The 15,290-nt window shown below is 38.3% G+C and overlaps 2 protein-coding genes across 7 annotated transcripts; one reads left to right on the top strand and one right to left on the bottom strand.

The window, feature by feature from the left end:
• The first annotated feature begins 6,419 nt into the window (after window positions 1-6,419).
• Window positions 6,420-15,264, top strand: LOC103964947 (pentatricopeptide repeat-containing protein At5g56310). Of its 4 annotated transcripts, none has more exons than XM_048569253.1 (5): window positions 6,420-8,318; window positions 8,432-8,588; window positions 10,058-10,232; window positions 10,362-10,491; window positions 14,934-15,264. In XM_048569253.1, the coding sequence occupies exon 1, from the start codon at window positions 6,567-6,569 to the stop codon at window positions 8,184-8,186; it is 1,620 nt and encodes a 539-aa protein (XP_048425210.1). In that variant the 5' UTR covers window positions 6,420-6,566; the 3' UTR covers window positions 8,187-8,318; window positions 8,432-8,588; window positions 10,058-10,232; window positions 10,362-10,491; window positions 14,934-15,264. The 4 variants fall into 4 exon arrangements, with proteins under 4 accessions (XP_048425210.1, XP_048425209.1, XP_018507338.2 ...); XM_048569252.1 differs by having other exon boundaries at window positions 8,423-8,588; XM_018651822.2 differs by lacking the exons at window positions 10,058-10,232; window positions 10,362-10,491 and having other exon boundaries at window positions 8,423-8,588.
• Window positions 8,683-15,269, bottom strand: LOC103964957 (kinesin-like protein KIN-14T). Of its 3 annotated transcripts, XM_048569250.1 has the most exons (12): window positions 15,137-15,269; window positions 14,453-14,814; window positions 14,250-14,333; window positions 13,878-14,045; window positions 13,641-13,747; window positions 13,204-13,382; window positions 11,965-12,126; window positions 11,621-11,836; window positions 11,258-11,295; window positions 10,785-10,912; window positions 9,035-10,394; window positions 8,683-8,892 (listed from the first exon to the last, which is right to left on the bottom strand). In XM_048569250.1, the coding sequence occupies exons 2-12, from the start codon at window positions 14,679-14,681 to the stop codon at window positions 8,777-8,779; spliced, it is 2,787 nt and encodes a 928-aa protein (XP_048425207.1). In that variant the 5' UTR covers window positions 14,682-14,814; window positions 15,137-15,269; the 3' UTR covers window positions 8,683-8,776. The 3 variants fall into 3 exon arrangements, with proteins under 3 accessions (XP_048425207.1, XP_009376253.2, XP_048425208.1); XM_009377978.3 differs by lacking the exons at window positions 11,965-12,126; window positions 15,137-15,269 and having other exon boundaries at window positions 14,453-14,940; XM_048569251.1 differs by lacking the exons at window positions 11,621-11,836; window positions 11,965-12,126; window positions 15,137-15,269 and having other exon boundaries at window positions 14,453-14,940.
• Window positions 15,270-15,290: the final 21 nt, after the last annotated feature.

Below are 15,290 nucleotides of genomic sequence, written 5' to 3'. Positions count from 1 at the left end.
AGGCTATGTGCCTATGATTGAAGTGACAAGTGACAGAGACCAGCTCATTACCAACTAAAAAGCATTTTTTTTATGGCATAAAGGTGTAAATACAAGACGACTCAGTACCCCTGAAAACCTTTGGCCAAGAGTGAAGCTAAAGCAATCGGACCATGTTGCATATAAAAGCCAAGATAGACAATAGAAACAAAAACACTCAACCAATCAAACAAACAACATACCAACTCTGCTTTCAAGCCAGATTTGCATACAGAAAACTGAAATCAACATAGATTCAGTCATTTTAGCTATAATTCCCTTAGAAAAACTATCTTTTGTCTAGTGTAAAAGCTATGTTACCTTCCTTAATGTTGTAGTATCGATTCCCTCGTGTAAAACCTGTTTACCATCCATCCATTTTTAGCTTACAACCTCTGTAAACACGAAGAGAAGTGGCTGCAAGAAGTTCAACCTTACCCGACAAGGTGAAATCTTGCCCAAGTCTCTTTATTTGTACTTTAGCTTAATAGATCTATCGTCTAAATGTAGATTTTAGCATGTATTCAAGGTATAGTAAGGTAGAGTGTCTAGTTCCAAATTTGTACATCAATGATTTGTGGAATAAATGGGTCGTTTGTAAGATAAATTAATACTTAGAACTTAAATTAGGGTTTGTATTTCATGTTAGGGCCTATGGGTTGTGAAATAAATTTTACTTTTTGACGTGTTAAAAATTAGGATGAAACAATTTCGGATTCAAGTGTCTAATTGCATAAATTTGTGAAGATTTTTCTGTAATGTACATGTGGTGTGCATATGGTATGCATAGCTACACTTAATATAAGAAGCGGGAATGTTCACTAGTTATAATACATGTATGTTGGGCCCCGAAATTTAGCGAGTATGACCACAACCTAGTTGGCCTTGTCGAAAAACAAAATTAAGAAAAAACTTAGAGGATGTTAAGGGTCATGCGTGTCCTTAAAATAACGACAACGAGTATCATGTTTTCCAAATGCACGATTAAGCGCTTGTTGATATATGTAACAAGACTTTTCAAACTGCCACTATAACCTTATATACGTAACTTTTATGTTTTAATTGTATCCACTATACCAATAGATTGCTGTTAAAGTTTCTTATTAATGCGAAAAGCGGCTCGTTGCTTGACCTCCAGTTCTGTGCATATCATGTGCATGTACTATACATAAGATGTGCACGTGGTGTGTATATAGTGTATATGGTGGTGACATCACAAGTAATGAGGTCATTTTTCTAATTTTGAAGAGAGAGTTGTGAGCTCTGGGTTTTAGGGTTGGCTAAAATCTGTGAGCATATCATGTGCTTGTCGAGTGCATGTCACTAGAAATAGATGATTTGTAATAGGATTTCTAGAATCTAGGTTCAAGTCAAAGATTTGTAAACTATAGATATCTAAGGGATTTCTGGAATTTGGGCCCTTACATATCTCCCAACGCCGTTAATTGCACGATGGGATGTCCACAACAAAACTAACATCATTGCACATATGATACAAATAACAAATTTGAGATTTTCTTTGAACTTAAAGGGAGAAGGCGTTCATCGGCGAAGGAGAGAAAGATTGCAGCAGAAAAAATGGTGTCTTTAGTTTTTCATAATGGATTTTCTTAGACATCTGAAATTTTTTTGGACTGCATATTGGTTTTGACCCATATGGGTTTTGAATGGGATTTCGAATTTGGGGAAGAAGATGATGATTTGAGGAAGAAATTCCCAACTTGCATGATAGAAATGTGTTCATTTTCCAAAAGGGTCAATTAGCAAACACAAACAATCTCCAAATAAATCAAATCTTCCATCTGGGTTTTCCATTATCTTTCACTAATTCAATAAATATCAATTTTAGAGAGAGTGAGGGGGAGGGAGAGAAAGTAGAGAGAAATCAAAACATGGAAGGAAATAACTCATTTATATACTGATAGGAGCATATTTATGCGACTTTGTTATCTTATTTCTTTGCATTTACTTAGTTAATTTCCATTTATTATAGTATTTTAAGTTATTTTCATATTATTGTAGGTCCAGTTGGTAAAGAGGATAATAAATAGTCAAATGGAGCAATTTGGAGCAGTTTTGGGCATGTGTTAAAATCTGGAGAAATTAAAGTTGAAGCTTGGAAGGCAAGGAATTACACAAGAAATTGGGATATGGGAAAGGAATTAGGATATCTAGCCTGATTTGGAGGTGCTAAATAAAGCAAGAACATGCAAAATAAAAGCTAAGTTGCTGGGATCACTTTGGAATATCTTGCAGCCTCTTTTACCCCATAAAAACTTGCCTTTTTGCCACTTTTTGTGAAATCCAGTTCCCGGATTTCACTGTTATAATCTACGTATTTGTATTATTGAGATTTTATATTATTTTTTTTCGAGAATTTATATCAATTTATTTGAATCTAGATTTTAATTAAAGTAGTTACAAAGTTTGAAGTTTGAAAGTTAATTATTTAAAATCCGTAGACCTTTTGAGGTCACAATTTATATTTTTGAATATAGGTCGATCACATGAACATGTAGGCGCAAACTATTCGTGAAACGGTGTTATAACAAAAAAGTTATTAACGTTTGAAGTTAGGGACATTTTTGTAATTTGGCCCTTATTTAGAAGGCTTCAGATTTTCTTGAGCAAAGGAAAGACGACGTATGTGGTTGGGATGAAAGGAAAATAAAAGAAATGGGAGGGATAAACGGTTGGGATGGAAAGTAGAGAAGAGAAAGGAGAAGAAATGAGGGAAAGGATGGGGGAGGACCAATCAGAAAAGAAGGAAAGGAGGGGAAGCGGGGGATCCTCTACTCGTCCCTCTTTTTCGACCCGACCTGGTTTCCATTTATGTTCTTCAGCGAATTTTGTCGATTTCTCCGGTGAACCAAGTCACCTAGCCATCAGGAAACATTCCCCAACATTCCCTCATCCTATGACACCCCAAAATCAGAAGTATTTGGCTTGGAATTCGGAAAAACCGCACTAATGGGTGCGGGTGTCCTTGCGTCGATTCTCCAATTTTGGAAATAATTTCCTTCAATCACCACCACCTATAGCATCCTCTTGAACCCAGGAACAAAGCCCAAACAATTTTGGGGGCGACGAAGTTGTTTTGGAGTCGAATCAAGAGCACCCAAATCAAGGGTTTCTAGAGGGTTCGAGGTAAATTGGAGCCTTTCCTGGCCAATTTGGCCTTGGTCACAGGTATAAAAATTTCTCTATTCATTGAGATCTTCATTTCTGTAAATTTTGGTAATTTTTGGAAATAGTTGAATTTTCCGGCAAGTCAGGGCGGTTAACTGCCACCCGCAACAGCGCGTGTGGCGGTGCATGGCTAGTGGGCCGATGATGTATTTCTAAGTTCAATTATATGCCATGATTTCATAATTGATACCCGTATGATGTGGTTTGATTGATTGAATGTAGTTTCATTACGATACATCACTTGACCTTTGTATGAATCGACGATCCGACAATTGGATCGTCACCAAACTTTGATACATTATAGTGCATAATATTTAAGGATCATAGGAACTGACGGATCATAGTGCATAATATGTATTTCTAAATATTTAAGGATCATAATATTTAAGGATCATAGGAACTGATGGAATTTGTGGTAGGCGGAGATCCGACTGTCAGATCGTAGTGAGATTTTAGTATGTTATTCTAGAAGCATAATGTGGACCTTAGGAACTTACGGATCAGAAATTTGATAAGCGGATCTTTCGGTTTAGATTTCTAGGATTGTGGACCCTACCCTCGACCTTGTTCGATGGTTGACTTTTCAGTCAACTAGCATGAGTTCTTCTAGCATGTTGCCTATCTTAGAGTGCGGTTGAGATGTTATGGAGCTTGATGGACTCATCATGATAACATGTCTCCTTGATTGACGTGCACCTCGATTTACATAATGATGGCATTATATGGTGATATGCTTGTCTATTTTACGTGATTTGACCTGTGTATTAAACTTGTTGTGGAATGTGTAGTTTGATTTATATAATTGGCTTGAAGTGATGAAATGTGAAGGCTAGTAGTGGATCTTTAACCCATTGTCATGGGGCTTGTTACTTCGACACTTTTTTCACATCTTGTTCCCTTATTTCACTTTTGTGTCGTTCAGCCCTTCTAAATTGAGTACTTGGTTCTTGTATTGTTTTTTCGAGCCATTGTTATATTCCTTGGCCTTCCACTCGTTTCCATTGAGTGATACAGAACTGGGTATCTGCTGAGGTTTCGTTGAGAGATCCGGTTCCTTGCTCCGTCTGGATTCCGTTGAGTGATGGTCTGGAATCCTTTATACTCTATGATTTCGTTGAGTGATGGTCTATAATCGTATCCTGCCTTGGATTTCATTGAGAGGTTCGTTATGCATTCTACTCTGCGATTCCATTGAGTGATGGTCCAGAATCGTATCCTGGTTTGGATTCCGTTAAGTAATGGTTCAGAATCCCTTCTATTCCGCGATTCTGTTCCACGATTTCATTGAGTGATGGTCTGGAATCATATCCAGCTTGTATTTCATTGAGTGGTTCTATATGCATTGTACTTCGCGATTCTGTTGAGTGATGGTCCGGAATCGTATCCACTCGAATTCCGTTGTGTAATGGTCTGGAATCCCTTCTACTCCGCGATTCCATTGAGTGATGGTCCGAAATCATATGCTGGTTTGGATTCCGTTGAGTTGTCCAGAATCCCTTTGGTGTCTTGTTTCCTTGGATATGATTTCAGTTTCAAAGATGTAGGCTTCGGCCGAACTGTGTCGCTCTAGCCCTTCATTTTAGTGTATTGTATGTGTTATTGTTTGGTGTGATCATTAGATGTTGTTGGATATGGTTGTGATTGTTGGCGTTATAATTAGACTTGTTGATCAGTATGGCTAGAGATTATTATTGTGCTTCATCGTTGTTATTTGAAATATGGCTAGAGATTTATGTTACGATTGGGCGAATATTCCTCGTGATGTGATACATGTAGTGTGGTATTATGTTGAGGCATGATGATTTATGTGATGAATGTTTGAGTGTGGTGAAATGATGAACTACAAATGGCTTAATCCCTGTTTAGGGTACTTAGGCAGTCTAACGAGAAAGTTAGATGCAACCATAAAGCATACGAAAAATTATTACGCAGTTGGATCTTGAGTTATGCCTTGTACATATCCCGGAGGCAGAATTTGTTAGATATACGGATGCTGGGTGACGTCACGCGTCGATCCTGGACGTATGTCGAGTTTGGGGCGTGACACTTTTACATGCCCTTTTTATTCTAGGCGAATTACCCAATTTTGATTACCTATTTTTCCTCTCTTTTCATTCACTCTAAAGAAAACCCTAGCCGTGCCCTATATATATAGGAATTGTTCTGCAACGTGAAAAAAAAGGGTGCCATGCTTACCATTCATCCATTGAAGTTGTTGGAATTTTTAGAGTTTTTTCTCTTTTTGTTTTAAGTTTCAATGTTTATTTTAGATTTTTTTTCAGTTATGATGAACATGTGTAACTATGTTTCTTTTTAGCTAGAGGTGAATTCGAAGCCATGGTCATATGTTTTATATAAATTGATTACATCCAGTTATTGTTTCATAAAATATGAATGCAATTTACTTATCTGCTTTATAAAAAACTTATTCTTCTATGTTTATTAAAGATGCATACTTAGTTTGCCTGCAGGGATTTGATGTTAGAATATAAGGGAATTTCACCTAATCGTTATGAACTTATATTTACAAGTAGTAAAAGTCACTAGTCATGACTGAGTTAAGTAAATTATTGGCAAGAGTATCATGATTTTCATAGTTACGAATGCTTTTGTCAATACTTATAATTTTCACAGAACTTAATGATCATCGAGATGTATCTCTATCATGCTTTTCATAGTTAGGGAACTTGAGAAGAATAATTTGGTTGCGTCATTGAGTCCAATTCAATGAACTTAAGAAAATCTGAGTGTTAATTAGTGTTGTACACAGTTAATTTGGGGTATTGTCATTCATAGTTTATAGAAAGAATAATTGGAAATCAATTTGTATGCATATGATTCATGTGTGGAGAAGAATCATTTAACTATCCTTTCATCCATATTTCATTCACAACTTAATTTACTTGCTGTCATTTACTTTTGTTTTTATTAAATTCGTCTAAAATCCCCCCAGTCATTGTTTTATTATTAGTTTAACTTAGTTTTCAGTTTTGTAAGTTTAATTTGTCTTGATTGTGTGCCTTCTAATTCTCGGAATAAAACGATCTCTGCTTACTCGTACTACGATTGTATAATTTATAGGGTTTAATTTGTGTGTTGATTTTTACCACATCATATACGAGGGCAATTTGATAATCTCAAAGTGTAGAAAAAAAAATTATATTTTTGTTTTATTATTGTGCATAGTATGTGCATGCCGCATGCGTATTAAAAATACTCTATTTTTGTTTCGAGATTAAGAAAGTGCAATGGTATTTCCCAAAAAATTCTTTCTCTCGACTTTTAAACTTTACTCACTGGTGGCGGCAGTGGCAGCGGCATCATCACCCAGCATGTGATGTGACGAATGATGATGAACAATGAGGAGAGGATTACAGCTCCAGTTTGATCGAGTTTCTTGGTTGCTGAGACAGTGCTCCACCCCCAAACACATCCAGCAAGCTCATGGATTTATGGTCCCCCGAAGCCTTGTTCACGACAATCTTATCCTCGCCCGGTTCATCGACACCTGCTCTTCTCTCGGCCTCTCAGATTACGCCTCTTCCGTCTTCGCCCACTGCCCAGCCACTCATCAGCCAACTATTTATCTCTACAACACCATGATCAAGGCTCACGCTCTCTCCCCCTCCCCCTCCCGCGCCGTCTCTCTTTTCAACTCCATTCAACTCGCCGCCTTGCGCCCTGACTCCTACTCCTTCTCCTTTGTGCTCAAGGCCGTTGTCCGCTTGCTCCAACTTCAACTGGGCGCTCAGATTCACTGCCACGCCATTGCCACTGGGTTCGCCGCCGATGCCAACGTCCTCACTGCCCTCGTTCATATGTATTCCTCCTGCGGATGCGTTTCCCACGCCCGCGCGCTGTTTGATGGAGCTTTCTTTGTCAGGGATGCCGCTCTCTGGAACGCAATGATCGGGGGGTATGCCAAGCTCGGTGACCTCGCCAGTGCCCGCCATGTGTTTGAACTTATGCCCCATAGCATTCGGAACGTGATTTCTTGGACTGCCCTGATTGCCGGATACGCCCAGACGAACCGCCCCCACGAGGCCATCACCGTCTTCCAGAGAATGCAGGTTGAGAATGTTGAGCCTGATGAGATAGCAGTGTTAGCTGCACTCTCTGCGTGTGCCCATTTAGGTGCCCTTGACTTGGGAGAGTGGATCCATAACTACATTAACAGCCATGGATTTCGTAAGCTGGTTTCTCTTAACAATGCACTTATCGACATGTATGCAAAGTCAGGCAACATCATGAAAGCCCTTCGGGTTTTTGAAAATACCAAGTGCAAAACTGTCGTAACTTGGACGACCATGATTGCTGGACTGGCTCTGCATGGTCTTGCAAGAGAAGCCCTTCAAATGTTTTCTCAAATGGAAAGGGCTCAAATCAAGCCTAACCATATCACTTTCATCGCCATCCTTTCTGCTTGTTGCCATGGTCGATTGGTTGAACTAGGCCATTGGTATTTTAACATCATGTTCTCCAAGTATGGGATTGAACCCAAGATCGTTCACTATGGCTGCATGATCGATTTACTTGGGCGCGCCGGTTATCTTGAAGAGGCACACGAGCTGGTTAAGCAGATGCCTTTTGAAGCAAATCCAGCTATATGGGGTTCTCTTCTTGCCGCTTCTAATATACATGGGCATGCTGAGCTTGGGCAGCATGCTTTACAACATCTTATAATGCTCGAGCCCCATAACAGTGGAAACTATGCACTTTTGTCTAACATATATGGTGCTCTAGGGAGGTGGAATGATTCTGGGATGCTAAGAAAAATTATGAGGGACACAGGTGTGAAGAAGGCGCCGGGAGGGAGTTCAGTAGAAGTGAATAACAGAGTCCATGAATTCATGGCAGGAGACAAATCACATTCAGAGTGCACTAGGATATATGAAGTCCTGTTTAAGATTTTCATGCAGTTGAAGCCGGCTGGACATCTACAAAATGATTGTGAGGAGCTGCTTGAATTTGATGAATAGCCATTAGCCAGGGTTTGATACTCCACTTCTTCCAACGTTAACCCAGATTTGAGATTGTGAACTTTCTTGTTGGATGTCAGAGGAGGTTTGCTACATCAGTGTATCTGGACCTATGTTTTCATCAACAAATAGGTATTTTCTTTCCAAAGTATTGTCTTCTGTCTTTTTGAGCTGCCGATGGGTTTACACTAACATACATATTATTTCTCTTCACCCTCATGCTACCCTACTAATAGTTCTTCCAGGCATCACATACACTGTTTGGTGTTTCAAAGAAAAGAAAGAGATAAAAATGATGTACAATGGTGCATCAGGAGTACAACTTGCATCAGGGATTCAGGAGAGTCACAAATCAGATCTGCTTAGTTCAGTGGTCTTAATTTCGTGCCAAGTGACAATCAGGTTTGATCAGTGAACTTGAAACTGAAAGTGCTTCACAAAAATAATTTGAGTTATTTAATTTGTACACATTTGTGATATGAATTTTCAATGCACATTTTTACATGAATGGAATATCGCTTTATTTCATAGGATAATCATCAGAACTTGCATATGAAGACTTGAATATATAGTCACCTACTGCAGCTGCTTCAAAGCATTAAGCCAAGGAAGAATTCCTGCTCTAGTCCCAAATTTCGTAATCCTAACCCTAGAAGAGTACTGATCCACAAAATTTGAATTTTCTGTTTAAGATGGTGGCATATTCCTGAAAAACAAATAGAGCAAGATAAACTTGTGAAGCCGTAGACCAGAACATATCCAAAGAAAAAAAGCTGCTGGGTGAAAATATTGGTAAATAAGATTGAACAAGATCAGCATGTTTGTATTTACATAAGTATCTTTCTTACCTGAGTTCATATCATCTTCTTGTGACTTTATGAGTTGTTGTGGCTTGGTTGGTTTCTTTGGAGTTGCATTTTCCATAAATAAAGCTCTTTGACATCTCATTTTTCCTAGGCCAGGTCTTATCCCTTTAGCAGACCTCTTAAATAGTGTGTCCGAGTCTTTTTTTCCACAATCTTCCGCACATATTGCGGTACACAATTGTTGACAGCATGACTTTAGTTCTATTCTCAAAACTGAGATACTAGACTCTTTTCTTGAGTCCAAAACGCTAGAAGCTGAATTGGCAGTAGAAATTTGGCACCAATTACTATCACTTGACAAGGAACTGTCTGAGCATTCTGTTTCACCAAGTAGTGCCTGCGTTGTGGATGAAGTGTGGACCCCATTATCATCTTGATTCAAATGAGAACTGCTGCACCAAATATCAGATGGATATGTAGTGTTGCATATGTGTTTCTCCATTGGCATGCCATCGAGTTTATCTTTTATATAGTTACATCTTGAGGAAATACTGTCATAATCCTTCAAATTTGTCGGAGTTTTATTAATAACCACTTCTTGCACGGACCTCTGAGATCCCTCCACACAAGCATGCTTCTCCAATTTGTTGTGGTTGATAATCTGTTTTGTTGCAAACTTGTAATTATGAACTTTCTTATCTTGCAAATTGTCTGTTTCTTTCTGTCCATTACATATATGTTTCTTCTCTGGGGTAGGAATGGCTGGAACCCATTTGTTCCTGTGAAAGTGACTCCTGGTAACATTTGCATTGTTATTTAAGAGTAGCCACTTATCAACATAGGGTTTAGGTGATGCTTCCTGTCCTGGGAGCACAACCTCTTTAGTATCGGACTCTGATAGATCCTGACTGTATTCTGTTTCACAATCTGCACTACTTTTCATCTTCAAAGCCACTAAACAGCTATTTCTGGAAATACTGCATTCTGAGTTGCTTTCTGAAGTACCCTTTAAGGGGAAATTCACAGAATTCGCATGATGGTCCATTGGCCTTCTCCTTTTTACAGGAACTCTCACTGTTTCTTCAGAAGTTAGGTGCTCCAGTCCAGATTTTCTTCGACTGCAAACAGTAGGCCTCATAAACCTTGGTACCTGCGATAATGGAGCTGCTGCAATATTTCTAGTCTTGTTCCTACTAATTTCAAGATTAGGTTGGGGCCGTTCATTATATTTATATAAATGGTAAGCATCCAGTTGCTCGCCGAAAGATGGGGATGTCCCTGTTAATTTATCCAATTCCTCAGTTAACTTCTTGATACTTGTTCTAGCTTCTTGGCGCTCAGCTTCAATCAGTTTAATCTTTTGTTGCAGATCAATCATTGCAACTTCCTTCTCCCTTTCTACCTGATTTCAGTTTTTCCCAGTCATTATAAAGGCACCAGAGTTCACAATTCATAATTGAAACAAAAAGGCACTTGAATTCTTGAAGTAAAGTAACCAGGTAATTCAGAAAACTGGTTAGGTTTTGTTGTGTTGTGTCTCTGTTTTGAGTATCCATGTGGATATGGTTAATTCTTTTTCTTCTATTTTTTGGTTGAAATGATTAATTCATTTATCAAATGAATCCTCACAACCAATATGCTTAGTTATGATTTAAATGTTTACTTGAATCCTCACAACCAATATGCTTAGTTATGATTTAAATGTTTACTTTGTCATATTTAATCTCTCTTTACCAAGGGTTACTAAACTATCTAATTGTTTTATAGAGAACAGATTGTCACATTTACTTACAGTTGAATCTGTTTTCCCTAGATGAACGCTTCTCACCCTTGTCGCAAAATTCAAAGAACACACTGTTTCACAGAGATCTTCTTCATTAGGACTGATATGGACAAGCATTAGAGTTTTTGAGTCCTGCCCTGAGAATAAAATAAATCAATAGTTAAACCGTGCTGATATAACTATAAAAAGTAGAAATAATTTATATGTGAAGCATGCATAAAAATGTTATGTATATCTGAAAATGAAATTCTTGCCATCTCTGGCGGTGGCTTTTTCTTAAAATAGTTTCCATGATGGATATAACTATTTGTTGTATGCATATAGTTTACTCCAAGAGACTTGTTAGTGGTGGCAGAACAATATCGTAGTAAAATTTGGAGTAGGGCACAGTCTTTTTTTCATAAATAAGTAGGGCATGTTCTTGTCTCTTGGTCATTACAAATAAGGATGACACTGGAGTCCGGTAAGGTAAAAGGTATTACCAAGGGAATCCTTAAGAACCTGCGTCAGCTTGCTATTCCTGTCATTAGTGAAAAATGAATCAGTTATCATTTAGGGATGAGTTCATAATGTTGCAGCAGATTTAGTAATTACTAATTAGCCATACAAGACAAGTAAATCTTAACTGCTGAGTTGTTATTTCATATTAGTTGTTACATAAAAAGAAGATGAAAAGTAGAAAATTTGTTAGTATCTTAATCACACCAAGAGTGATATTTGAGAGATTTAATTTCTCAATCAAGTTGGAGGGTATGGCTTCAATAAAAAAATAACGCAAAGGGACATCTGCTACCGACCCCAAGTAGTAGGGATCAATGAACAATGATTAATTGTATTTCTGTTACCTATAAGGTACATGGCTTTTTCTATTTTGAAGGGCACTGATGACATCTCCAAGAGAGGAAAGTGACAAGTTAATGGCCTTTCCTTCTTCTAGTCTTCTACCCCATGCCTTTGTTTTCAACAAACGCTCACTTCCTCCAAGATCAACAAACCAAACTTTATTTGTTTCCCGTCGCCTCTCAGGTGCTCCACTACATGTGATTGATATGCGAATCAAGCTACCAAAACAGGAACATAAAGTTTTAGAAACATAATAGTATTGTTTCTACATACCAAGTTCCAAAACCAGTAACCAGAGCTGAAGACATACTAAGTCAGCAAGTTTCTTATTATAGAAAGTGGTTACCAGTGTGATCTGCTGGAAGTACTGTTACAATTTGTTGATGCAGTTGACCTGAACCGGCACCCTAGTTTATATAGTTTCAAAGCTTGGTTGAAGTCACTCACTTGAATAGCCACAAGATTTTCAATTTCAATCCCACCATTTGGATCTGATTGGATTGATAGGCTGTTGAAGTAAAAGTAGGATTACTACATGAGGCAATGTTTAGCACTGCTAACAAATCGAACTTAACCCAGTAAATTTTACATGTATTTAAGAGACCATGAGAGGTTTAATTGAGCGAAATTAGCTTCCATCGTTTCCTCCTCTTGACGGGAATTAGCTATACCTGACAGTTAGTGCTGCCTCTGAAATTTTTTCTTCTCCCACTTTTGCTTTGAAATTCTTCGACTAATAAAGAATTGTGCTACTTCAAGCATATAGACTTGGGACTAATTATTTGATGCAGTCATATTTTCAGACATGATATGGCGGGTATGGAATTCCTCACCCTCCTCCAACATAGTGAAGAAAGAGGTCAAACTAAGTTCATTGAACTTGGTCAAATTTGTACTCTCTAGAATGTTACAGGAGGTATAAGTTATAAAAAGTTGGTACGAGAACATATTAATCATCTTCACCTATGTTATTTTTTTAAGCGACCACCATACACGAAAGGCTTACGCACTTAAGAATGGGCCAACAATGTATAACAAGCTTACTTCCCTCTCATGTAGACTTGGAGAGGGAGACAATTGCAGATATGGAGAAACATATAGGTGCAGCTCCATCGTGCACCTTGCAAGCTCCATCATGTACCTTGCAAGTCAACAGATAAGTGGGGAATGGTTATTGGAGGTTTCGAACTCACGGCCTCCTACAACCAGAAATAGGATACCTACTAGAGAATCACTCTGAAGGCTTAAATGGACTATAGAGAGGAGGAACATTGAGAAAAGATCAGATTTTGGTCATCTTTATGGATATCTCTCTGATATTCCTCTAGATTGTAAGGCTGCAGACTGCGATGTGTGTGCAGATTAGTTAAAGAGTGCAAGGGAATCCAAGTATTATTTTTAGTTTGGTTACATTTGGTAGGCCTGTCCATTCCCACTTTGTTTCCTGTATGTTTTCTGTGTGGTCTCCTTGTCCGAAAAGTTGTTTTTTTGTTAGCATTAATAAAAATTCTGTTCGTCTTTTCTTGAAAGAGGAAAGTGGTATAACTTATGATAAATGAGCAGCAGTTGGTATTGTTAGCATTACCAGGGAGGCAGAGGATCCATTGCCTTTGTTGGTTGAGGAATTAGCAGGTCTCTGAGATTTCCCATGTAAATCTCAAGCATACTGAAACTGAATAGAAACACATGGTTGCTATCAACTGCTTGCCTAAACAGCGCTTCAATTGCACGGGGCACCACTCCGGGAAATTCTGGAGTTCCTTCCTACGAATTTTAGATCCGAAAAAGTAGAGTCAGAATTATTATATATATACCACATTTAAGAAAAACTAGAGGCAAATCAAGGAATGCCATTGAGAATTTTGGGCTACTGAATTTTCAGCGGTTTGATATCACTGGGATGGCATGGCTTTCTTAGTTGGCCATGTCATGATTTTACTTGTTTTGCAAGATTCTTAGCATGTATTGTAATTTGTATAGTATGCCTACAAATTCCATAAGATTTTTGGCTTGATTCCTCACCATGGTGAAGGTTTTCCCTGTGCCTGTCTGTCCATATGCAAATATGCATGCATTGTAGCCGTCAAGTGCGGATTTGATGACTGGCTCAACTTCTGAAAAGACTTCGTCTGAAATTTTCGGTAATCAAATTGTCAATCATATATTCATAGCCTTCTGTGTAAGTCATCTTTGGATTGGAGTTGCAACAATACAGAGTGGCCAAATTTACAACCAAAAAGTTTTCATGTACTCAAGCACCTTGTGATGAGCCGGGGCGGAAAACATTGTCGAAACTGTAAGTTTTATTCTTATTGTCAGTAAGTCTTAGAAGAACATCACTTGAATCCAATGCTACAACAGGCCTAAGGTGGCCGAAGTTCTCCCCTATTGCAATGGGTCTTATACGACAAAGCACTCTAATATTACCTGCAATGACAAATATGCTTAGCATACTTCTGCAATTTAAATTGGTTTGGGTCAACTGCAAGTTTGCAACAGATATGTGCAGCTAAGTATTTTAAATTCTTTGGTCTGTTTGGATACATTACTTGAGAACATTTAGTAAAAGCACTCTTTCTTTTTTCATTATAGGATGGTAAACACAATAGTTTTCAGTTGAGGATGACTAACCTTTCAAATTTAGAAATTCATTTAGAACCTGCCTTCTCCGTTTGTTAAATTCTTTCATGTGGGCAGTCAAGATAGCAAGTTCATCTGTTGACAGGAGGGGAATAAGAAAGTGTATAGGCGGCGGTCGATGAAGAGAATGGTAGATAGTCTCACACGGAGGACATCAGAATAAAACATATGCAGAAAGACATGAAAGGATTTACCTCTAATTTTTGAGGCAGCGTCTGAAGACGTGTCTGTCTCGAGATTTGTTGTTGTTAAGTCGGTGGGTTGTCCTTGAGGTTGAGGACAGTGAGGAGGTAGGTTTGTTATTATATCACAAACAGACTGAACCCAGGTGGAAGTGAGATGTGACTTCAGTCCTAGTAAGGAATGAATTGTTTCAGAAAGAGAGTGGTGGGAAGGGTCTCTTGATGCCATGACTTTCCTCATTCCCCTCTTTTTAATTATACGTACGCACTCTCTGTTGAATCAAATCTCTCTGTCGTGCAAGTGCAACCAAACATTGTTGCTAGGGTCGTCTTCTTTCTGGCCAGTACTTGTCTTCCGTGAACTAGGAAATAATCTTTGATATACAGATGAAAAGGAGTATTAGTAGTATATGAAAAAACTGCAGAAATCTATGCGTATATATAATATATAGAGGATCCTATTCTTTGCTAATGTGAGCTGTCTATAACGCAGTAAACGAAAGATGGACGGAATCCCGGATATCCAATATCTGAGAAGCCTCAGAGAAAACCAGCACGAGGTCAAGTATTTTCGTCCATCTCCATGGCATGGCAGCCCCCAACTTTATATTTCCTTCAGCTATTAGCCAAGGAAACCAAAACACGTAAAATATAAAAGAGTGGTTTGGGGGAATGGGAAGGGAGAAGAAGTCTCACGAGCTTTTGAATGTTGATGGAAGAATTTTTGTCTCTGCAGCTGCGAGCGAGACTAAAACCATTTCAGATTTCAAGCATCATCTTAATTACAACCTTTATTTGATATGTTATTCAGGTACTTACTGCCAGCCAGGTAATCAATCTTGGAATTTTG

This window comes from the organism of the source record quoted next, unplaced genomic scaffold (genome assembly GCF_019419815.1).
Source record: "Pyrus x bretschneideri cultivar Hongxiangsu unplaced genomic scaffold, Pyrus_bretschneideri_v1 Contig5, whole genome shotgun sequence".
In the NCBI taxonomy this organism is placed as follows: Eukaryota; Viridiplantae; Streptophyta; class Magnoliopsida; order Rosales; family Rosaceae; genus Pyrus; species Pyrus x bretschneideri.
Note: the sequence above shows the minus strand (reverse complement) of the source record. Positions and strands in the feature narration are given on the sequence as shown.